The 24,911-nt window shown below is 42.3% G+C and overlaps 1 protein-coding gene across 1 annotated transcript; it reads right to left on the reverse strand.

The window, feature by feature from the left end:
• Nucleotides 1–2,266: 2,266 nt before the first annotated feature.
• LOC147883841 ((+)-borneol dehydrogenase 1-like) lies at nucleotides 2,267–3,300 on the reverse strand. The gene is made up of 2 exons (XM_087398873.1): nucleotides 3,182–3,300; nucleotides 2,267–3,057 (listed from the first exon to the last, which is right to left on the reverse strand). Exons 1-2 carry the CDS (start codon nucleotides 3,298–3,300, stop codon nucleotides 2,280–2,282), a joined length of 897 nt encoding a protein of 298 aa, XP_087254999.1. The 3' UTR covers nucleotides 2,267–2,279.
• Between the last annotated feature and the right edge of the window lie 21,611 nt (nucleotides 3,301–24,911).

Consider the following 24,911-nt stretch of genomic DNA (forward strand, 5'->3'; position numbering starts at 1 on the left):
GCCAGCTATGGTGAAGGTTGATGTGCTTGATATACGGATGGAGGCCATAATTGAAGGTTAATTCTAGTATAGACTCTCAAAAATCATAGAGCTTTGGCTTCTGGGGATAGGGCTTGGTCAGATTTGGTGACATCTCAAAAGAAGATCAAAGGGAGCAATAGTAGAGTGATGATGTGGAACATTGTAAAAGAGCAAAAAGAAGTAGAAGATGGATCACTTTCACCCCCACCTAAGAAATATGCAATTTTTGTATGTTTGTCAAAGGTTAAGGACACGAGGTTTGATTGAGTGAACTAATGGTAGCTTTTAGATCAATGGTTGATTGAGTAGAAGTGATGGAAACTTTCATATCTACAAGTTTAATCTTCAAAGAGAAAGCGATAAACATTGCCCTTCGATACATTCAGAGGAGCCTTTAGACTATACCATGCCTTCATAGCCTCATACACCTTTAGATGATATAATGCTCTGCAACATTGCCTCCTTGGGTATTTTGTATGTGCTCAACCACAAATGTGCTCCCTCTAGGACTCCCTGATATTGATGAGCCACTTTCCCTAGGTGTGTTTAGAGCCACGTGATGCATTTGAATAGTAGGTAATACGGTTGCGCTCCCTCTAGAGTGCCCATGAAGTACTGCTTTGTTTTTCTCTACCCAAACAACAAGTACCTTGGGTTACTAAATTGTTGAAGCATGTGTGTGTGGGGGTGTCTGCACATGCGCATGCGTGCCCGTGCATATGTACATGTATGTGCATGCGTGTGTGCACACATGCACGTGTGTGTATTTATGCATGTATATATCTATGCTTCTCTCTCTTCCTCTCTCCCTCTCTCTCTCTCTACGTACCTTTGACATAAAGGTTTGCTAAAAAAATGTTTTTTGTTTTTAAATTATGTTTTTATTTAATTATGGTTCTTTAAATAAGAAATATGCATACATATGCCACAAATACACATGCATATATACATAAAGGAAACCTAAGACCCCAACCTTGAGACCTGAAGGAAGTAGGGCCTTAACCCATCATAGACCGGTCATGCTACTTGTTTATAGTAGTACTTAGATTTTTCATATCTAGTAGAGAACTTGGATATATAGGACTCAAATTCGGCCTTCCATGGCAATTAGTTTCAATCTTACTCATGAGTTTTGCATTCAGAGATATTGTGGCAATGTAGAAAGGTGACTTGTTTTACTGAAGGTAGACTCGAGTTAGGTGGCACTGCTGACATTGCTGACACTTCACAAGCTACCTAGGAGTTTCAAGAGCTTCGTGACGATAGTCACTACGAGATAGTGGACCAAGTGTTCGAAAAACTTGGCCCTTTACTATTGTAGGACGAGGCTTGGAAGAAACTCTTCAACCAATTGGACGAGAAAGCACTTATGGTGAGGGACAATCCTGGCAAAGGCAAGTCTAAGGATTCGAAGACTAACAAGACTGAGGATGCAGAGAGGAAGAAGAAGATGAAATGTTTCTACTGCAAAATGCTTGGTCATCTAGTCAAGGAATTCCAGAAGAAGATGGTAGACCTAAGGCGATAGAGGGGTTTCAAGAACAAGAAGGGACCGAAGGCACTACAGGTGGACATTCTTGGATTAGTGAATAGTGCTTAGCTTATGCACTGAGTGAAAGCAAGGAAGGCTAGTATGTCTAAAGTGGAGCCTCAAAGAACATGTCAAACAAGAAGGAATGCTTCAAGACCATGGAAGGTACCCATCCTGACTCCAAGGTAATAGCGGGGGATAACTGAACTTGCCTTGTGAAGGGTGTTGCAAGTAGTATCCCATTCATCATAACTGCAAGAGACGAAAAGGTGATATTTGGTGTACTCAATGTACCAAACTTTTATCAACCTAGTCTAGCAATGGAGGGCACTGGCTAGTGAGCTAGCTCTTAAAATGGAAGAATTAAAAGTTCTTATTTTTTTTGGTATAGAAAACATGAGGCTATGAGGCTATGAGGCCCTCTATGCATGCTGTGAAGGTTTACACACCTGTTTGTTGATAAACTCTTACTTATCCGAAAATAAAACATGGAAACAAACAAAGCAGCTGCCATGGTTTCTCTCATGATGAAGCACACACTTCTTACTGAATAAGCAAGAAGGCAAGAGGTGCCTTCCTTGCAACTTCAGCTAGTATGTCCCCTCATACATTAATTTTTGAATGCCAAGACAAATGAATCAAAAAATTAGAAACTTGATGATGAGATTCAAGCATCGGAAACCTTAACTTTTGTAATCCTTGCATTACAAGGGAGTTTCTAATGAGATCAAAGAATCCTCTTTGTCACAGTGAATGCTCCATCCAGCACTAGATTATGTCCACTGATATATTGAGCATCTTCACTCGCTAAAAACAGGGCTGCTTTGGCAACTTCTTCAGCCCTGAATTTGGCGCCGTGAAATCCATTACACTCGTCTATCAAATCAGTCGCAGATTGAACTGTGCTGTTCGGAATTACCTCCTGCAAGAAGGAGATGGCAAGAGGAGTAGCTACGAATCCAGGAGATATGGCGTTCACAGAGATCCCATGCTGTCTGAGCTCGCTTGCTGCAGATCTTACCAATCCAACCACTGCATGCTTGGAGATGCTGTATGGATGACCAACCAAACCGCCCACCAGTGATGCTATACTGGCTGTGCAGATGATGCTTCCTTTCTTAGTGGGTATCATCACTCGAGATGCATGCTTCGTCCCCAGAAGCACCCCTCGCACATTCGTCGCCATAACCTTCTCGTAATCGTTTATGTCCAGTCCGCCCAGGGTAAAGTTCGCAGCTCCCACTCTGCCGGCGTTGTTGAACATAACATCCAGGCAGCCATATCTGATCATGGCAAGGTCTACAACTCCGGAGACTTCCTCTTCTTGAGTTACGTCGCAATGTGCGTACGCCACATTCTCTCCTAAGGTGGAGGCCAGTTGCTGGCCGAGCTCATCTTGAACGTCGGCAAGTATCACTTTGGCGCCCTCTTTGGCAAACAGCTTGACCGTTGCCTCGCCGATTCCGCTTGCGCCTCCGGTGACAATGCACACCTTGCCTTCAAGCCTGCAGATACGAAATGTATCGCTCAGAACAGAAACGTTTGCGGAACTTTGGCAAAGTAATATACAGCTCTTGGAGCCAATTGCGTCTCGATTAGCTGCATGAAAAAGATTTTGAGCAATTCGACCTTTTGGATTGAGGATCACGCTGGTTTGTACAGAATTGTCGAAAGAAGCCATGTGGGTTGGAATTCTTGTCCGTCCAAACTTTCAGAGATGGAGATTTCCTGGGCAATGGAGGCCACATAAGAAAGCTTTTGCACAAAAAATTCACAGCTGTATGTTGAGGTAAGAAGGAGGTACTCACACAAATCTCGTGAGCAAGCCAGAGAATGCCATGCGAGCGTTGCTGTTGAAGTTGATGATTCCAAACCACTCTTGTGTGGTGTGGCCAGATGCACAAGCTTTGCTTACATACCTACTAGGGGCTTAGCACATGGGAAGAAATAGGAGTGGGTGTGGCCAATGCACAAGCTTTGCTTAGATACCTACTTACTACACTAGGATGCACTATGAATACAAGGGGCACACACGTGCCTACAGCACTGCCCCCAAGTGGCTGAATAGAACTCGAGTTGTGATCCGCTTTCAAAGGGCCTTAAAAAAGAAACTTTGTAGTAGCTAGAGCTCTCTGCCCCTAACGGGGCACTGCTAAAAATCTAATATTAATTGATTTTTTGGCCTGCCCTTGGGGTAGCCTTAGGAACACTTCAAATTGGGCAAAGCAAAAATTAGGCATTTTTAGAATTCTTGGAAGTGCATTTTTCCTATTGGACAATATGTTGACTCTTCTTCATTGGACTTGAATGCAGACTTTAAAGTGATTGACTCTCTCTCTCTCTCTCTCTCTCACACACACACACACACACACACACACCTTTCACCTCTTTTCTCTAGTCTCTTTCACTCATCTACCTAGAGTACAAGATCAACGTCACCTTTTTCAGTCATGTACCTAGAGTACAAGATCAACATCATCTTTTTCACTCATCTACCTAGAGTATTCACCTTGTTTTGCCTTTTAATGCCATGGCACATGTAACACAAATAATTATTATCATACTTATCACTTGTGTCTCCTTCATGTGAAATAGAGTGCATGGCACATATGATTTTTAAGTATGTCACGATGGAAAGAAGTCATGAACGTCGTGCAAAAGTGATTTTCAACTAGTAGGTGTTTGATATGAGTGCATGGAAAAAATGATTTTTAAGTATATCTTGGATCCTAAAGAAGAAAAGAGTGATTTTGAAGTTAAATCAATGATAGAAAAGGATGCCTAAGTTTACATGAATAATGCACTATCGAGTGAATAAATGCATTATCAATGCATGAATGACATAAATACACATACTACAATGTCTATTGTGACATGAAAAGATAATATTTATTATTGTGATGTTAGATTTGAAAATTTCATATTCAATTGATTATATATGCTGTTTGTCTTACCAATGTTTTTTAAGGTTTTGAAGTGAAAGTTCCAACTACAATTTATACCTTTGCTGAAGGAGAATGAAGATCTAAAATAGTGGTGAAGAATTCTTAATACCCTCCAAGGATATGGAGGCCAAGGTCGATGACAAAGTGGAGGCACAAAAAAAAGAAGCCAAAACATGGTCAAAGATATTAATTGAGCATAAACCCCATAAGGTCATCTAGGACAGCTTAAGGAGACAAGAAGAAGAGGAAATAAAGATCTCAATCTCAAGATATTTGGGATCACGGAGGAGAAATCCAACACTTTGTACATAGCAAGAAAATTAATGCATAAGAATTTTGAGTCGAGAATGGATGGAGGGTGGGGAAAGATACAAGGGAAAGAACGTTTATCATCAAGCTAAAAAATGTGTATGTAACATGGGGTGTCCTAACTAAGAGGGCTATCTTGAAGGGGAGACCTATACATCTTTAGTAAGAATTTCACCCAAATGCTCCCCAAATGTAGACCGACCAAATAAAACAAGGCATCAAGATGGTGGTAGACTTTGGCCTCTTGTTGACACAACTCCTCTAGACTAATTTTATTACCCATCCTTCAATATCTTGAAGGGGGAGACCTATCATCTTTAGTGATGATATCACCCGAATGCTCCCCGGATGTAGGTAGACCAAAGAAATCCTTCTTGACTGTAGCTATGAAAAATACTTCTTGTTAATGGTGCATTTAGCTAGCAATTCTTATAACTATGGAGAATACTTCCTATCTCTACTATCCCTTTGTCAAGCTTTTCTATCTTGCTCTCTTTTAGCTCTTTCTTCTTCAAATTGTTTGAGCCATTGCTCCATTTCTCCACAATTGTAAAGACAAAGGTGTTCACTTTTTGTTGCAAGGTGATACTCATTTTCTTATGCTTTTCCTTCCCTTGTTCAATTTCTCCTACAACATGTGGGTCATTTCTATCCCAAAGTCAAGGTATGTTTGGAATGAGTTGTACAAGAAACTCCATAATGTAAAACATTGATTCTTGCACTAGCCAGACTTTTGCCATGCTCCCCTCTGGTCTAGCTCTTTGTCTTACATACATTTTTCAACACCTTCATAAACCCCATTCCAAGGAAAACATCCATCGTCTTTGTAAAGTGCCTGCATATACCACTTCATCTGCCAAAGGAGCTAGAGATAATAGCAATGTAGGAGCTAGATATGCCACTTCATCCACCAAACGAGCTAGATACACATACATGTTTTTCACCTTGTGCTTGCCAATGAATGCCAACATGAAATGCCCCTTCTTTATGGCCATCCAAGGAGGAATATTGTATATTTTGTGACTACTACTAGCCACACCAACCCAGCTCTCCATCTTCCCTTAGAGTGTTTTGATATCCTTGGGTCAACATCGACTTGTGAGGATGATTATGCAATGCAATGCATGTGCTCTTAAAATTCCTAGAACAATTTCTTCTCTCTGCATGTAAATAATTTAGTTAATCGTCTCATATAAGTCACATAAAAGAACAGAAAGTTAGTATATGAAATGAAATTAATGAATTCACTCATAAAGAAGCTAAAACAAGACTTTTACATCATTGTTCAACTGTATCTTTGGTAAGGGTTGGAAGTGACCATATCTCTTTATGTTTGTTATTGATATGCTGCATAATCTCATTATTTCATCCTTTTCATTGCACATAATCACACAAGGCTCGTTGATAAAGATTTGCTCCTACTAGTCTCTTCTTTGGAGTCTGATGAGATTGAAGACATCTACAAAGGTTACACATGATCATTAAAACATCTACAAAGGTTACACATTGAAGACATCTTCAGACTTTGATGAGCTTGAAGACATCTACAAAGGTTACACATGATCATTAAAACACCATAATTCATACATGAGAATAAAACATGCCAAAAAGTGAACCCATATTGTTTAATCATTGACCATGCTTTGTTCTATTGAAACACATTTTGGAAAATGTACCAAAGCTGATATTTCTACTGCTGTTATTGTCAAAAAAAGTGTCAAAAATTTACATCATAGATAGGACATGTAATTTTAAGTACCATGCAAAGTATCATGGCCGTCAGGTCCTATTGGCATGACTAGGATACCACCGAGGCAATTTTTTAAACCGAAAGAGGAGATGCATGGTCAAAAACATGGAAATGTTCATTCTTGACCATGCAAATGGGATCTGATGGCCATGATATTTTGTACGGGCCTCAATATAGGTGATTTAAAGTCCCTTGAAAAGTATCATGGCCATTGGGTCCCATTTGCATGACTATAAGACCATCGAGCCATTTTTTTGAACCAGAAGAGATGCATGGGAAAAAACATAAAAATATTCATTTTTGACCATGCAAATGGAATTTGATGGCCATAATATTTTGCACAAGACTCAATATAGGTGAGTTTAAGTACCTTTCAAAGTATCATGGCCATTGGGTCCCATTTGTATGACTAGAAGACCACCGAGGCATTTGTTTTGAACGAGAAGAGAGGATGCATGGGAAAAAACATGGAAAATGTTCATTCTTGACCATGCAAATGGGATCCTATGGCCATGATATTTTTCCCAAGCCTCAATATAGGTGAGATTAAGTCCCTTGAAAATTATCATGGCCATCAAGTCCCATTTTCTTGACTACAATATTACCGGTGCATATCTTTGAACTGTAAGAGAGGATGCATGGGCAAAAACATGGAAATGTTGATTCTTGACCATGCAAATGGAATCCAATGGCCATGGTATTTTGTATAAACCTCAATCTAAGTAATTTGAAGTACCATGCAAAGTGTCATGGTCGTCAGGTCCTATTGGCATGACTAGGATACCACCGAGGGAATTTTTTGAATGGAAAGAGGGGATGCATGGTCAAAAACATGGAAATGTTCAGTCTTGACCATGCAAATAGGATCTGATGGCCATGATATTTTGTACAGGCCTCAACATAGGTGATTGAAATTTCCTTGAAATGTATCATGTCCATTGGGTCCCATTTGCATGACTATAAGACCACCGAGGCATTTTTTTGAACCAGAAGAGATGCATTGGGAAAAACATAAAAATATTCAATTTTGACCATGCAAATGGAATCTGATGGCCATGATATTTTTCACAAGACTCAATATAGGTGAGTTTAATTACCTTTCAAAGTATCATGGCCATTGGGCCCCATTTGCATGACTAGAAGACCACCGAGGCATTTGTTTTGAACGAGAAGAGAGGATGCACGGGAAAAAATATGGAAAATGTTCATTCTTGACCATGCAAATGGGATCCTATGGCCATGATATTTTTCCCAAGCCTCAATCTAGGTGAGATTAAGTCCCTTGAAAAGTATCATGGCCATCGGGTCCCATTTTCTTGACTACAATATTACCGGTGCATGTCTTTGAACCACAAGAGAGGATGCATGGGCAAACCATGCAAATGGGATTTGATGGCCATGATATTTTTCATGGGCCTCAATATAGTTGAGTTTAATTCCCTTGCAAAGTATCATGTCCATCAGGTCCCATTTGTATGACTAGAAGTCTACCGAGGCATGTTTTTGATACATGGTGAAAAAGTGATATGGATCCTTAAAAATAAGCCATTTTCTTACACCAAATGCAATAGTAACTAGTGAGAATATTTGTACTATCATGAATTAAATGACTTCCAACTTTCATCTTGTTTTGCGAATGGATGACAAACATGTCCATGGAAAACCGACATCTATGAAGACCTGGAATAGGGATGTGCATTTAATTTGTGAGACTTAATGAAAAAACCCCCAACAAAATGTAAAGTTATCGATGTTGTGGGAACCAAAACCCAATCATGAATTGTATCACTTTCATTATTCTCTCCCATCCTTCACTGATCCTCTACAACTTGTCACCACCTCCACAACTTGGAACCGCCTCTCCACAACTAGGGATGATGACCGTGCCTTGCAAGCATCCATTTGTACCAGGGATGTTGATTTTCTTTGGTTTCCTCAAGTTTTTCTTTATTTCCCTTTCCCCTTCCACTTTCCTTCACTTTCCCTTTCCCTTTTCCTTTCTCTTCCCTTCCCTTCCCTTTCCCTTTCCTTTCCCTTTTCCTTTTCTTTTGTTTTCTCCCTTTCTCTCTTCCCTTTTCTCTTTATTCTATTTTTCCATTTTCTCCTTTTCTGTATTCTGTATTCTCCCTTTCCTTCTTCATTTTCTCCCTCTCTTTTCCCCTTCTTCTCTTTTCTCTCTTTTCTCCCTTTCCTTTCCTCCTTTTCTTTTTTCTCCCTTTTCTCCCTTTCCTTTTTCTTTTCTCTTTCACATCTCCTTCTCCTTTTCTTACTCCTTCCTTCCCCTAATTTTCCATTTCCCCTCCGATTCCCTTTGTTTCAAAATGTATGTATGTCTATTTACTTGAAAGTGCAATGTGTGTTAGGCTTTATGAATGCATGTTTTTTAGAAATAGGCTTGAAACATATACTTTCCCTTTCTTTCAAATGTGATATTGGTAGTAGCAACATCAAATGTAACCAACGGGATCAATCTAGCATTGGAGATTCCTACTACTTAGAACTTGGGAGCTAACACTATGGAAGGGGGCAATCAATGACTTCAAACATATTGGGAACGTTCAAGAAACTCTTGGGAAAATGTGAAATATTCTTTTGGCTAGCACTACAATACTCGACATTGTTGGATGGCATGCCACCTTTCACCTGATCACTATCTTGGGGGGTTTTAATTTATAAATATGCCCTCATTTCACAAAAAATACTATGCAAATCATACTAAAATTTCCTCAACATCTTTAGCTTAGTAGTTTGCCTATATTTCGTGTGCATGTTAAGATATTATAGATTATATATACAATATAATCTCTCTCTCTCTCTCTCTCCTGCTCATTCTGCTTAATTAAATTCTATTAATTAATTAGTCCCTCGCCCTTAACTCACACTCATCTAGATTTCTCTCTTACTCTCTGCTTACCCCTACCCCCCCTCTCTTACTCTCTGCTTACCCCCCGCCCCCACCCCCCCCCTCTCTCTCTCTCTCTCTCTCTCTCTCTCACACACACACACACACACACCCACCCACCCACCCACACACACACACACACACACACACACGCGCGCGCGTGCACACGTGCTCTCTCTCTCTCTCACTCACTCACACACACACACACAAACACACGCACGCATGCACGCATGCACTCTCTCTCTCTCTACTCTCTCTCTCTCTCTGTCAATTTCTCTCTTTCTCTCTCTCTCTCTCCTGCCCGCTTTGCTTAATTATAATCTATTAATTAATTAGTCCCTCGCCCTTAACTCACACTCATCTAGATTTCTCTCTTACTCTCTACTTACCCCCCACCCCCCCTCTCTTACTCTCTGCTTACCCCCTGTCCCCACCCCCCCTCTCTCTCTCTCTCTCTCTCTCTCTCACACACACACACACACACCCCCACCCACCCACCCACACACACACACACACACACACACACACACACACACGTGCACACATGCTCTCTCTCTCTCTCTCTCTCTCACTCACACACACACACAAACACACGCACGCATGCACGCGTGCACTCTCTCTCTCTACTCTCCCTCTCTCTCTACTTCTACTTCTCTCTCTCTCTCGCTCTCTCTCTCTTTCTACTTCACTCTCTCTCTCTCTCTACTTCTCTCTCTCTCAATTTCTCTCTCTAAATTTCTCTCTCTCTCTCTCTCTCTCTCTCTCTCTCTCTCTCTCTCTCTCTTTCACACACACACACACACACTCTTGTCAAAGTGAGGGATCAAGGGGGATCAAAGCACCACAAGAGAGACATAGGATAGCAAACACTCAATCTATTGCAAAACGTGTACTCAACAATACATGATAGGCTTCTTATATAGAGAGAGCCTTTAGAATAGTCAAACCATGTGGGATCCTCTCATCCACATCTCTCCTTGTGGATATCCTCAATCCACATCTCCACATCATGTAGTCCACATCCTAGGGTGGCTACTCTAATTCTTTCCTATACCATACCTTAGCCCTTTAATCTATGTGCTCATGGCACCATATCTCAACACCTCCCCTTGGTGCCATGATCCTTTGGCTACTGCAAGGTGGTCAGATGTGAGTTACATTCCATCACCTCCCCTTAGTGCATGCATTGCTACTTAAGGTGGTAAAGTGTGGCTTTTATATGTCAATACCTCCCTTGGGTGCTTTCATAGCTACTCTCAGGTGGTCAGGCTTGATTTACAAAACATAGGCAAGGTTGGCAAGGTTTTGGTTTCTCAATACATTCCATTGATGTCACCTTTTGGCTCATGGCTTGATGATGACTCCACGTAGTTGACTTGTTGGTTCTTCAATCTGCAATCTTCTTCCTTGTGTCCCAGTTTCTTGCAATGGTGACACTTTGGTTTGTTCTTCAGTCTACAGTCACTTTGATAGTGACCCATCCTTCCGCAATGGTAGCACTTCCTTGATGTTTTACTGAATAATGCTTGTTCTTCATTATAGCTGTTGTGTGTAGATGTAGATGTCGATGTCGATGTCGATGCCTTCATCTCTCTTTCTTTTTCGAGAAGAGATGATACACATTCTTCAAACTTTGGATCTGGCAAATTCTTCAAAGTGGTTGTCAATGCACTATACTCTGCAGGCATGCTTTTAAGGAGAAATGCAAGTGCATCTTTCTCTCCTACTTTTGCATTTATGCCCTCTAGTTGAGTCATAATGCTTTTGATTTTGTTGACAAATTGTGCCATGGATTCATTGAAGCCCATGTGCATACCATAGAATTCAATCTTAAGATGGATTTCTTGGTTTTTGGCTTTTGCACCAAACACTGTGTTCAACTCATCCCATGCATCCTTGGCATGATCCTTGGAGTCTATATGATGAATTATGTTTGGACCCAAGTGCAATCCAATGAGTGATAGTGCTGCTTCATCTTTTTCCTTCCAGGCATCATTTTGTGCAGTGGGTATTTCTTCTTTTACAGTCTTCCAAAGCTTTTGATGCATCACGAGATACCTCATTTGTGTAGACCACGTGTGGAATCCTTCCCCAGTGAACTTCTCAACAGTTGGGGTGCGTATTGCCATTGCAAAGGTCTTACCAGTTGAAGATACTTTCAAATCTGGCAGTGTCTAATTGCTAACAATGATTTTGATCTGATACTCGAAAAGACGATGACTTTTCCTTTTTAGAGCATGTGCAAATTCTTTCTGGATTGAGAGTTATGCCTTGTCGAAGATTTTGTGGAGAAGAGGGGGCCTTTGCTAATGTGGCACAGGGATTCACATGCAGAATTCCATACTGTGCTTAGCAAGGGTTGTCATGCTTAGGTGGCACTGTGGTGACCTTTTAACCCTGCTTAGTTAACACAAGGTTACACAAACTTTACCATCGTCCAATTAACCCAGGCTACTAAACCTAACCATAGTTTAGGTCAACCAACGTTATCTTAACCTAACCAGCTAAATAACTTAACCAACCCTGTGGGTGGTTTCAAAAATGCCACGTGTCTTTTCCCAAATTCAGAGACTTTGAAGAAGATGGTGATGCAGAGAGCATCGCGGCATCGTTTGAGGCTGTGTTGGCGAAGATTCACGAGGTAAGCTGAATGTAGAGGCATACATTGTAGAAGGTGTCGCTGCTAGAGTCAACCGTGGAAATGGGAGCCCGTTGGCTCTGAGTCGCCCATTCGTGAGTGCTAGAGGAAAGTCCATCGTGAGCGGCTATGGCTAGAGACTACAGTTTGTTGCGCAGCCGCTACAGAGCCGCGAGCTTTCAGAAGAGGCTAGAGGAGCTGTGCTGACGGGGGAATGCCATCTACCTTGAAGAGAGATCAGAGGTTGCTTGGAGAAGGTGCTGCTGAAGGCGGTCTCCCGTGAGATAGTCAATCGTGGAAGTTGAGCATAGCTTCAGTCGAAGGCTTCATTGCCTATGCTTGGTGGCTCATAGGAGAAGCTGAGGAGCTACGAGCTTAATGGAGCAATGGGAAGCTACGTTCGGTTGGAGATGGCAGACTGTGTCAAGCATGAGGGGCCGTGTCAGGTGGCTGCCTCGTTGCCATTGCTATAGAAGAATATGTTGAGGGAGCTACAGATCAAACGGTGTTGAAGGAGGCTGTGACTTGGAGCTATGATGAAGCCTAGTCCTCTTCTTTCATATCTCTTGGAGAATCCATCACACTGAACCTCTCCATCTCATTGAAGGAGCCTCAACATGAAAATGACCATATCTCTCTCTCCATAGCTTAAAATGATGAGCTTTCTGAATTGAATTGGAGAGGAAGACTAGCTCTACAAGACTAAACTCTCAAGGTGAAGAAGATGCCTTAAATGGACGGCTTATCACTCATGAAGGGAGTGGGAGCACCATCGGCTCTGATACCATGTCAAAGTGAGGGATCAAGGGAGATCAAAGCACCACAAGAGAGACATAGGATAGCAAACACTCAATCTATTGCAAAACGTGTACTCAACAATACATGATAGGCTTCTTATATAGAGAGAGCCTTTAGAATAGTCAAACCATGTGGGATCCTCTCATCCACATCTCTCCTTGTGGATATCCTCAATCCACATCTCCACATCATGTAGTCCACATCCTAGGGTGGCTACTTTAATTCTTTCCTATACCATACCTTAGCCCTTTAATCTATGTGCTCATGGCACCATATCTCAACAACTCCTCCCCTCGGGGACCCTTGTGATCCTAGGGTATACAAGGACCACGAAGTTCATCTAATGGGCTACTAGTAGTCACGTCGCTATACATAGGCGATGCACACACATGCATCCATCCCTATCGAGACCTTGGTAAACCTATTCATACACCAGTATCTAGCAAACTCTCATTCTGATAACCTTGTGGCCACAACATGTCACACACACACACACGTACACATTGCCCTTCGAGAGTCATGATGATACCCAAAAAGTCTTAACCCCCCCTCACCTAGGTGGGTTAAGCCCACAAGTGACCCCACCTCTTACACCTCTTACACAACTTTTACTCCTAGGTGGGAACCAAAATTTTCAAAATTCAAAAATTCAAAATTTGAATTCCCTCCCTCCTTCTCTCTCCTCCCTCCCTCCCTCCCCCTCCTCCCTCCCCCTCCCTCCCTTCCCCTGCTCACTCCCTCCTCCCCCTCCCTCCTCCTCCCCCTCCCTCCCTCCATCCTCCCCCTCCCCTCTCCTCCCCTCCACCTCCTCACTCCCTCCTCCCCCATCCTCCTCCTCCCCCTCCCTCCCTCCCTCCTCCATGCCTACTCCTTCTGCCCTCCCCCTCCCTCCCTCCCCCATGCTTACTCCTCCTGCCCTCCCCCTCCCTCCTCCTCCATTGTTGTTCCTCCTCCCCCCTCACTCCTGCTCCTCCCTCCTCCCTCCTTCCTCCTCCATGCCTACTCCTCCTCACCCTCCACACCTGCTGGTTTGCCCCTCTTTCCTCCTCTTCAACTATTGGTTTTCCCTCCCCCATCCCTCCTCCTCCTCGCCCTTCCTCTTCCTGCATGCTACTCCTTCAAGCTTGCATATCCACACCTTCTCCTTCTCTACACTCCTTTAGTCATGGCACCATTCGAGGACATCTCCAACAAGTACCAGGTTCACTTAGAGTTGGAGGCTGAATATGCAAGCACACGTAGTCTAGGAATGAGGGGAGCTTCCAAAATCCACAGTCTTTGTTCGCAAGGAAAGAAGCATCTCGACCTTTGGGTAGAAGGATCATTGTATCCTTTAGATCCTGCCAACCAAAACAGCCCTCCTTTCCATACAATGCATGAGCTAGTTCATTTTGTTGGAAATGGACATGCGGGGTTGCTTGGTTATTGCAATCGGTTTAACAATGCTCAGTCAATGGCTATGCAAGCAAGCGAGATGCGCAGAGCCAAGTAGAGATGATAGCACATTTAGCAAATAGCACCATTGTTGCAATGCATAACTCTATGCAGGATCTTCAAAGGGAGAACCAGGATCTCTATGATAAAGCCAAAGCATTGGACTTGGAGCGAAATGCATTGGACTTGGAGTGACATAAATTAGAAGAGTCACTCTGTAAGCTAGCTGAGTCCAAAAAAGGCTTGGAAAGATCTATATACAATCAAGTACGATGAGCCATAGAGAAGGAACAAGAGAAGGCAGAAGAACGAGTGCAAAAGATGAAAGAAACACCTTTGGGATTGAAGGAGAGGAAAAGAACGTACTTACATAACATGGATGGATTGGCACCCATTGGTGGTTGCTAGAGAGAGGAGAGTCCAGGCTACAAGGTTGGTTATCAAATGTTCCAATGAGATTACACTCTTTTGTGCTACACCGTTTGTGACTAAGTTTTTATTGTGTTCTTCTTTAGGAACTTCATGGAAGATGCGATGGGAAGAACAGGTGGGGATGATATTGACTCTTCATATGCTCTAGCTAGTTTATTGAAGTCAAGCGATTTCATTGGGATACTAAGGGACCCAAGACACAAGCACCTATGTGTGGAAGTTGCTGAGGAGGTGATGGACTTCAAGGATATTGTGGATGCAAAGGAGATGCTTGCAGCTTGTGATAATGCCAGTGTAAGTCGTGAAGCTTACACATCTGTTTTCAAACTTTTCAAGTTTGCTATTTTGGGAAAGTATAAGAAGTCTACAATGCCCCTACCCACACCTTGGTCTATGAGATGTGCACGGTGAGAAACAAACCAATGTGCAAGAGAAATGCTTGGAGGGTACCATTGCATAAGGGGCACAATGACTTGAAAGAGTAAAAAGAAATCTGGCTTGCAAACCTTTGAGATGAATGCTTTCAACAATGTCTACTTAGATGTTGAGAAACTGGAACAAGCAATGGTCAAATTCTGTGGCATGAGAGAAGATGGTTTTATCTGGATCCCGATGGCGCCTCCCCTGACTCTCTGAGCCCTCCCCCAACTCCCCCAAGTCCGGTGAGCCCACTCCCCAATCTCTTGAGCCTTCTTCTCCTCAGTCCTGTGACCCCACTCCCTAACCCCAAGAGCATGAGCCTTTCCCTCAGCCTTCTCCCCAGCCTTCCCCTTAGCCTTCCCCTCAGCCTCAGCCTCAGTCCCTCAACCTTCCCCTCAGCCTTCCCCTCAGACTCAACCTTCCCGTTAGCCTCAACCTCAGCCTGACCCTTAGCCTCAACCTTAGCGTGACCCTTAGCCTTCCCCTCAGCCTTCCCCTCAACCTTCCCCTCGGCCTTCGCCTCCCCATGAGATCCCTCTCCCAATCGAACAAAATGTGTTTGATAACCTCCCGGATATAGAGAGGCTTCCTAAGGGTCAACAGACTGCCAGGAAGAGCACCATCTTCCCTCTCCCGATGATATAGCCCATGGCAGAGATAACCCGTGTGCCCATGAGGAGGGTAAAGCAGACTTCGAGGAAGCCCCATCCCAAAGAAGGCCAAATCTCCAAATGTCAACGAGAGGACTTAGAGGAGGACCAATGCAGACAGGAGCAACGGAAGAAGTTCAAGGTAGACAAGAGGTCATGGGAAGGTGTTCAGGTACCTGTAAGGCCCCCACCAAGAGTCAAGAAGCCGTACCGAGCAAAACGAGGAGCGTGGGCCCTGAGGGAGATCAGGCAAATGTAGAAGACCACCGACAACTTGATCCTGAGTGCTCCCTTCCAACGTGTGATATGGGAGATTGCACAGGGATACAAGGATGACGTGTGCTTCAACATAGGAGCAAGTGACCACTGCTCTATTCAAGGACGTCAATTTGTGTGCCATCCATGCAAAGCGCATCACGGTCATGGACAAGGACATGATGGCTCTGTCGAAGCGGCTACGGAGTGACCCAAGTTTGAAGCCCTAGATTCTCTTGTAGCCCACTCTTAGGACTTAGACCACCCCCTGCCCTTGAAGGTACTACCTTGTATCTAAGGCCCAAGGGTCGATTTTTTTAAATAAAATATATAGATATTCTCTACACTCTCGCATTGTTGTATATTTTCCACTTCAATGCTTGCAGGAAATGATCATTTTAAGTTAAGTTTTGAATTCTGTCAAATCCTAAAGGAATTTCACCGTCGCGCAGAAGGGAAAAGTGTCTGCACATTGCCAGGACCCCAGAAAGCCCAAAACTCATGGCGGGTTTTGGCTTTCTGGGGTCCTAGCGATGTGCCAGACACTTGCCACGAGTTTTGGGCTTTCTGGGGTCCTAGCAATGTGCCGGACACTTTTCCCTTCTGCATGATGGTGAAATTCCTTCAGGATTGACAGAAATGAACTCTTGATACCCAGAATTGGTGAAAATGATACTAAATTGGCTAGAAATTTATTAAATTAACACAATTAAAAAGAATCATGGAGAAAATATATCATCAACGACTTACACAAAATACAATGGAATTCATGATGAGCAATGATAACTTAAAACAAATAATAAAGACATGTTGTCATGTATCCATTGAAATATCCATTTAAATATATGTTTATATATACAAAAGGCCTCACAGGCTATCTTTCTTCTTGGCTAGTTCGAGTACATCGAGAATAGGGGTCTTTGAATCCCTAGTGGATTCCTAGATATAAATCTAGCCGCAATAGCACTAACATCATCCTCCCTGCTACCAAAGACATAGTTGTTGCCATCAATGCCCTGCCATGAATGTTCGATCCAAAGGCATTGATAACAACCAGGTGGTGTACCAAAATGATTTTGTTGACATTCCGAGTAATGTTGGAGTATCCAATAGTGCGCGACAATGCCTTGCACTTCAGTAGCTTCGAAGGACCTCGAGGAGAAAATTTGCGATGAAAGACCATGATATGCTTTGCAACCTTACCAAGGTAATGGGCCAAAGAATGATCTCTCCCAAATGTGCTGCCAACATTACCCCGTCGAGATGAGAATTCATCAAGCTCGAACGCATCCTGCAACAATTCAACAAACATTAGAAGACTAACAAAACAAATTATATTGAAAGAACATCAAAATAAAAAATATTATTTGAACCTACCACTACAGCATCATCGGCTTCTATCCCTTCCTCATTTGCAATGTTGATGGAACCAGGTGCTGTGTGATGTTCCATTTGGTAGGTGGATGCTTTCTCCTGACTTGTGTTAGAGGTTGAAGCTTCTGCATGAGAGGGTTGTGCATCGTATACGGACATGTCTGCATCCCTCATTGAAACCAGTGTCGTCAAGAGAAAGTCTTCCATTGTCTGTTCTTTAGTACCTAAAACCCTGAGATCTTTGACTGCCCTCCATAGCATTGATTGAATCTTTTTCTTGTCCTAATTAAATAGGACTATGCCTGGCATGGTGATTTGCTAAAAATGGGATACATTGACCCCCTTCCGGCTCCTTCCATTGGAATTCAAGGATTTTTATTCATAATTTCCAGCAAGGAAATCCATAAATTAATCCAACAACATGGCAGTAGTCTACTTTCTACTGATCCGGAAAGCCAACAGCTACTGTTTATCCAGCTAAGTATTTCTGATTGGTGCTGCATTTGGGAACTTTTTGCAAAATCCTTTGACAATGCCCTTTCCACTATTCAAAAGCTATAAAAAATTATTGGAAGGATAATTTCCAATGATGAGTCACAATACGAGGAGTATAAAAGAAAGGCTGATGGGGTGATCAAATATTTTTACCGCTACCATAATGTGGAGTATCTTTTGGATAGTAGTGGAGGAAGGAAACACAACACCACTGTTACACCTTTTTCCACAAAATCACACTCTCTTATTCCATTTGATACATTATCTCAAGAAGAGAGAAATGTCATTACATAGGACTTTCCTGCATTAGACACTTTGGCTATGAATGTCAAGGATATTTTAGTTAATCCCCTTAGTGACTTGAGCGTTACATCACCTATTACTTTTGATATGTGGGTAGTTTTGGAAGGGATCACTGAGAATGTTGATACTATTAAAAAAGAATATAGGAACATATTGATAACATTATCTTATCAGAACTCTTTTCTCTAAATGAGTTAGAAGAATCTTTTTGCACATCAAAGCAAGGGATCTTTTGCAGCCATAAAACTTTACTACCTGCAGAAAAGGTATTAGATGTTTTGGAATTATATGCGACCTTACTTAAAATGCAACTATGTCAATGTAGGGTTACAATGCCCAAACAAGGTAATGTGGTTTGACCATGCTATATGGTACATACTAAATCATATACACATATTTATGCATGGCAATACCCTTACAATCAAAATGTATGCCTTCATACAGTGGTGCTCATCTTTTCTTCAGTTCTCTGTTAAGCAAGCTATGATTTTTCCTGCTACCGGGAGTTGGTCAATGAAGGTGTAAAAGCTACAGTAGATAATCCAGATGCTGATCCATTTCATGGACTTAATGGCAAAGGGATTAAACTTTTGGTCAGGTCTCTTAACCCAAAATGGGCCAGAGTTATGGATGAAAGGCAACCTAGAAGTTCTAGAGGTGGTGGAAACTCAACACGTGGTGGAAGACGGGGTAACATACCTAGAAGAGGAGGCTACCACCCCCATGGGAAGAGGTAGAGGGCAACATTCAGTTGATACCTATGGATTTACTAGGAGCAGTGATGTCGGGAGAAGACACGATACTTTGGATTTCTCCCCTGGTGTATCATCCGTGATGGACAACTGAAGACATGGCAACACAAGATACGATAATGATGAGGGAAGTAAAAGCTCTTCAAAAATATCTATTATAGAGGAAGGGGATCCTACTTAAAGGATTTTTTTTTATACAGGTTCACAAATGGATCTATTTTTCAACTCATAGAAGAAAGGTGTTGGAAAATATGAGAGAAAATAACTTTTCACAGTTCATCCATGTGCTTTTTGATAACCCACTACTAGAAGGTGTAATTTTGAGAGACTTTTTTCTAAAAGCCTTTGAATTATGCAAAGTAATGGTGGATAATACTATCTTTGATGAAATCTTGTTTACGTGAAAACTCCACAAAAATTTGATGGGATATGTGTATTCTCCAAAGGAAACCTTCTGTAATAATGCCGAAGTACAATGCTCGTGCCACAAATTTGAAAAATTTATCGATAGTAAATGGGGTCTCGTAGTCACTTGTGATTTAAAGTATTATTGATTTTGAACCGTTAAGACGTGAGCTCATAAAGGGATTAAACCACATACCAGTTAAAAGACCTTGTGTACAAGATGCCCACATAAGTCTCTTGAACAAGCCTGGAAAAAATTGTGCCACATACTTGGTATATCCCTACATGCCACTTTACCAATTTTTAGAAAATACTTGTATGATTGGCTATGGAATTAATACAGAAAGTTACCCAACCATAAGAGGTTTATGAAGGATATATGGAGTGATAAACACTTTTGAGAAAAATTTAAGTAATCTTAAAGAGCATTTTTTCATGCATGGAATTGACAAAGCTTCTAATAATTTGGCATTGGTTTGTCAGAAATTTGCCCATGACTCGGCATACAGGAGACTTAATGATGGAGATTTTGAAATTATAAATACATTGAATTTAGAGATCAAGATAGAGGCTGAACTCCATTCATTATCCATGACACCTTTATCCACAAAGTTGCCATTTATTATGGGTATATACAAGCCCCCTAAAAACACTCTTATATGGATTACCAATGCTGCTAGATGCACATATGATGAAATCGGACTTATCAATACATGCTTACCAAAAACATGCATCTCACAACTTAAAAAGAAATGTGCTAAAACTCAGCACGAGCTCTTTCTTAGAAGTGGTGTTAAATGCTCTTGTTGGCGGGGAATTGAATCACTTTACAACTACACTCTAAATCTTCTTGATAAAATATTCAGTATTTTTTTCACTGACATAGCACAATGCTATGAAAACATTCCTCTAGAAGGTGAAAATGGTCTAGTTAACATCATTAGAGAAATACTCACTATGGCATTCAGGGATAGTAGCTTCGAATTCATGGAAAGGCAACATGTGACCTCTCTTGGAGGATTAGATTACAAGTGCATCCATGCATGTGTCAATGAAAGAGAAAGGGCCTCAGTGATGCATATGTGTATGTTGACTACTAAAACAAGTATTAGGTGAAGAACAAGAGGTATGGGAGTGTATTGATGCGGTGGTCTAGTCGTGGGCATCAAAATCCATAAATTGACCCAAGAAGATTAAGATTCCACAGAGTGTATGTATCAAAGCATAGGAGAGCTTGCTTGGTATAGAAGCATAAAAAGTGGTGAAAATTTACTACTTGATCTCCCAAAAGTGTAATATGTTCTCTCATGTGATGTTTCTCACTAATTTTTGTGATCTTATCAATGCAACTTTGCATTATTATTATTAATATGACAATTTCCACACTTTGTTTTTAGTGGTTCACTATGAACATTGTTTATTAACACCACAAAGTGGTGTTTATTAACACCTTTATAAGTAAAATATCAATGTCGTCCCTAAATTGTGTTTATTAACACCCCCAAATACATGATTTTCAGACTTTGCCACACTACCAAATGCTTTGTTGCTCTCGTTCTTGTACCCAATGTAATGTTTCATAACCAATGAAGTTTTTGATAATCATGGAATTTCCAAATATCAACAAAATTCTCAATATCTGTATAACTCTCAAAACTAATAAAATTTCCCACAATCCATGAAAATTTTCCCAAACTTAATGAAAACTTTCCTGAATTACATGAAATGCACCCAATTTCAATATTCCCAAAATGCAAAATTTATCCCACTTTATCTAATACGGTGTTACAAGGTTGGCACACTCAATTCTAATCCAATGTGCATCACACTCATACAATGAGAGGCCTCTTATATAGAGATCCTCAAGGTCACCTTTACACATCATCAACTTATGTGACATCCTTGTCCTGATCTCTCCACCACATGTCTTATCTTCTAGGCTCTTCTCACCTCTCTCATCCAATCATAGATTTCCCCTTAATACCACTCTCTTGCACTCCTCTACCTTCTCTAGCATTACTTTTTCAACAACCTCCCTTGATGCTAGACCGGTCATAACTGAGTACCTATTTCATAAGAGGTGTATTGAAAGATTACAATAATAATCCCCCCCCCCTAGTCCCCTACCAGGTGCATTAGCCAATGGTGTAACTAGGATGTGGGAATTTCCATACTTTTGTGGGATCCTCCTCATAAGGTAGAATGTCACTCTCTCAAGTACATGGCTTGAGAATGGTACAAGTAATGGTGACATTTATAAAAGGCCAAATGGTTGACTTTGGCCATCCCTTCAAAAGGTGACATGTATAAAATGCCAAATGGTTGACTTTGGTCTTCATTGTGTAGTTGCAACAATTGGAATACAAGCTCTCATTCCCTCAACTCTTGTTCTCATGAATATGGTTGCTTTCTTTCTTGGTGTGTTGCCTTGTGATTTCCACTCATCCCCTTGCACTTCCCCCCTTCTCTCCCGCTCTCTCTCCTCTCACCCCCTTCCCTCTCCCTCCCTCTTCTTCTCATGGAATCACTTGTACACATTCTAGTAGGTACTTGTGTGAAACGTGTAGGCTTTTGCATCTCAAGGATCCCACAAGGAGTAGCTTGGGAGTGGAGACTCTGACGGTGGATGGACAAAAATAGTAGAGCCTAACCCACCTTCACAGCCACACTCATCCACGTTCAAAACACCCGAACAACACAATCACAAGACAAGAGGCATTCATTCAACATCCTTATCTCTACACTTCCGGACACAACTCAGACTCTGGTTACATTTCTTCGGGAAGCCACACAACTCTTTAAAAAAAACCAGAGGAATACAAACCAGAGGAATACACAGCCCAACACAAGCTCCTACTGACTGAGCTCAAGCTCAGGAACATAGATGGCCCATGAACCATAAAACTCCAGAAAATGGCAACTTCAGGATTGCATAACAACCATGCTCACATTTTCTTGACAAAGTCCATGACGAACAACTCCGGATCTCTTTGTCCTCAAGTAACTAACAGCCGTGTATGCTCAAACTTCCACCCTGTAAGAGAACCCACACCAATAGACACACAAGCACTGCACCTTTGGACTGTAACTACAAGCCTTTTATTACCCATAGTACCATCGGTATCCTTAAAACTGAGGTGAGCTAAGTTCAAGCATCACAGTTCGCCATCATCGAGCTCTTAACAGCCAAGGTCTCCACAAGACTCCAATAAGCGCTCACTGTACCACAGAGCTTGTCATCACGAAGCACCTGGAATCCATCTATGCCAAGCATGCAGTCGAAATTCCTCATCCCGTCACGTACGTAGACCTTCACGTACCGGTTTTAGCTTCCTACTCACACGACCTTCCACTCACTGGGAACTTCTCTTGCTCACCAGAAATTCGCGGAGATAGTTGTAGCGACGACCATCCTCCTCCAACCAAGCTTCCAATCCATGCACTTCGAAGGAAACCCCCCTACGAAGTTCGCTGCCTTTTCCAAGGTCCTCCAACTCTGCACAACAGAGTCGCCATCTCTTGCAAGAAACTCCTAGAACGCACAGTCCTCCAAGCTTGCAGCTCAAACACCTCACCTACGCCACCCACGAACCTCCGAAGACCAAGAGCCCTCCACACCGGTCATCGTCGACCTCCTCGGCCTCTTGTCCTCTCCCTTCGTCACCCATCTTCTACACTAGCAGCTGCTCCTCAACTCCTTTTTCGTCCCATCCCTTCCCCCAAGCTCTCCTTTCGCTGCCCGTCTGCGTACGCGACCTCGTTCCTTCTCCAAAACTCTCCTTTTGCCACCTTTTCAATGCTCTTGATGCTCCCACAAGCAACCATCTGTTCCTTCAGCCTTTCTTCTCAGAGATCCGCGGTCTCCTATCACCCACTATCTTCCCTGCACTCCATCGCATCTATCCCCCAGCTACAGTCTTGCGATGCACGCTCCACTCTCCCGGATCCTTCCCTTCAGTCCAAAGCCTCCCTCAGTAGGATTCCAGAGCCCCCAGTCTCTCAAGATACTCCCTGACCTCACGTCTCCTTGCGCCATCCTTCCCAGGCCACATTCAAGCTCTCGAGCCTCGAACTTCAAAAGCTCTCCCCTTCAGAGCTGTCCTCCTCTCATTCACAGAGCTTACCCAGCTCACGTATCCTCCCCTACTCCCGTTCCACGAAGTCCAGACCCTTTCTCCTTTCGGCCAGCCGCCATCTCCACATTCATGCCAGCTCTCACAATCCAGAACCTCCTCTCCTACGTAGCACGTTGCATGGCCTCCTGCTTTTTTGATTATAGCCACGTCAGCTTTTACTTTTTCACCACTCTCCCACTCTTTCCTTCAAATTATACCAAGGCAATTAGTGCCTATACTCAACCTTAGGCACTCCACCCTTGCACATATCCTGCTAACCAGCATGTAGTACTCAGTTCCCCACAGACTATCACACAACTATGAAGAGTACATGTCATCCCACAACAAAACCCCGTCACACTGCTCTGGATTAGCTTGGTGCTCCTTCACTGCACTTCATTATCTCCCAGAGTCCCTGTAGAAGTGTCTTCCATCTCAAGACAATATATCATCAGTGTGGAGTCCTTCATGAGAGTATCCATAGCTCATTTCCACAACCAACTAGCTATATACATAGCTATGCACTCACCCAACAACATGCAACAAGTGAAAAATATTTTTCCATTTTTATCCACACATCTCTAGCAACCCCTTCTCTTCTGCTGTGACATTCATGTCCAGCAGCTAAAGAAGAACATCAGCAAACCACCTGGATCAAAAACAAAGCAAGCTTGTGCTCTATGCCTCTGCTTTTCTCCTCCCGGATCAAAAGGATAACTTTGAACCCTCCACCGCCAGATATGCATAATCCACCATCCTCCTGGATCAAAAGGCATCAACAACACACCAATTTGATGTAGCCACCAGCTCCTTCCATATATCCACTTCCTCACTAAGCCTCCAGGATCCCATATCTTATCCTGCCAAGATATTACACAACTCCACTGGCTATCAGCCGTCACACTTATATCATGAGTCTTGCTCATCTTCACATGAGCTACATCTTTTGAGGTTACAACCTCACACACAAATCTTACAGGCATTCTGTCCTCACTAACATCTGACTCATTCTCTTGGGCATGATAAGAAACACACATCTTATCATCAGCAACCACACATGCAAAATCCACAAGGGTATCATCAAGCAAAGCATCCAGCTGATCATCAATCACACTATCACTGCCATCTAGCTCAACATGCATACTGGTGTTTTCATTCTCTTTTGAAGAGATCAATGCTAACATATCATTCAGTGCATCATCAAGAACACAATTCAACTCATCCTCTGAATCACCATCATCTTGTAAACACTGAATCTTAACCTCATCATACTCATCACAATTTGCATGCACACAATCAACACTTGCTGTCTGTAGGTCTTTTACTTTATCAGTAATAGCCACATCAGCTTCATCACTGTCACACATGATTGAGCTCTCATC

Source organism: Dipteris shenzhenensis, chromosome 27 (assembly GCF_047967505.1).
Source record: "Dipteris shenzhenensis isolate YYH24624 ecotype China chromosome 27, Dip_SZ_1.0, whole genome shotgun sequence".
In the NCBI taxonomy this organism is placed as follows: Eukaryota; Viridiplantae; Streptophyta; class Polypodiopsida; order Gleicheniales; family Dipteridaceae; genus Dipteris; species Dipteris shenzhenensis.

Coding starts and splice junctions, on each gene's coding strand:
- LOC147883841 (XM_087398873.1), bottom strand. CDS start 3,300: ATGTGGCCTCCATTGCCCAGGAAATCTCCATCTCTGAAAGTTTGGACG. Junction 3,058..3,181: donor CGTGATCCTCAATCCAAAAG/GTCGAATTGCTC, acceptor TCGTATCTGCAG/GCTTGAAGGCAAGGTGTGCA.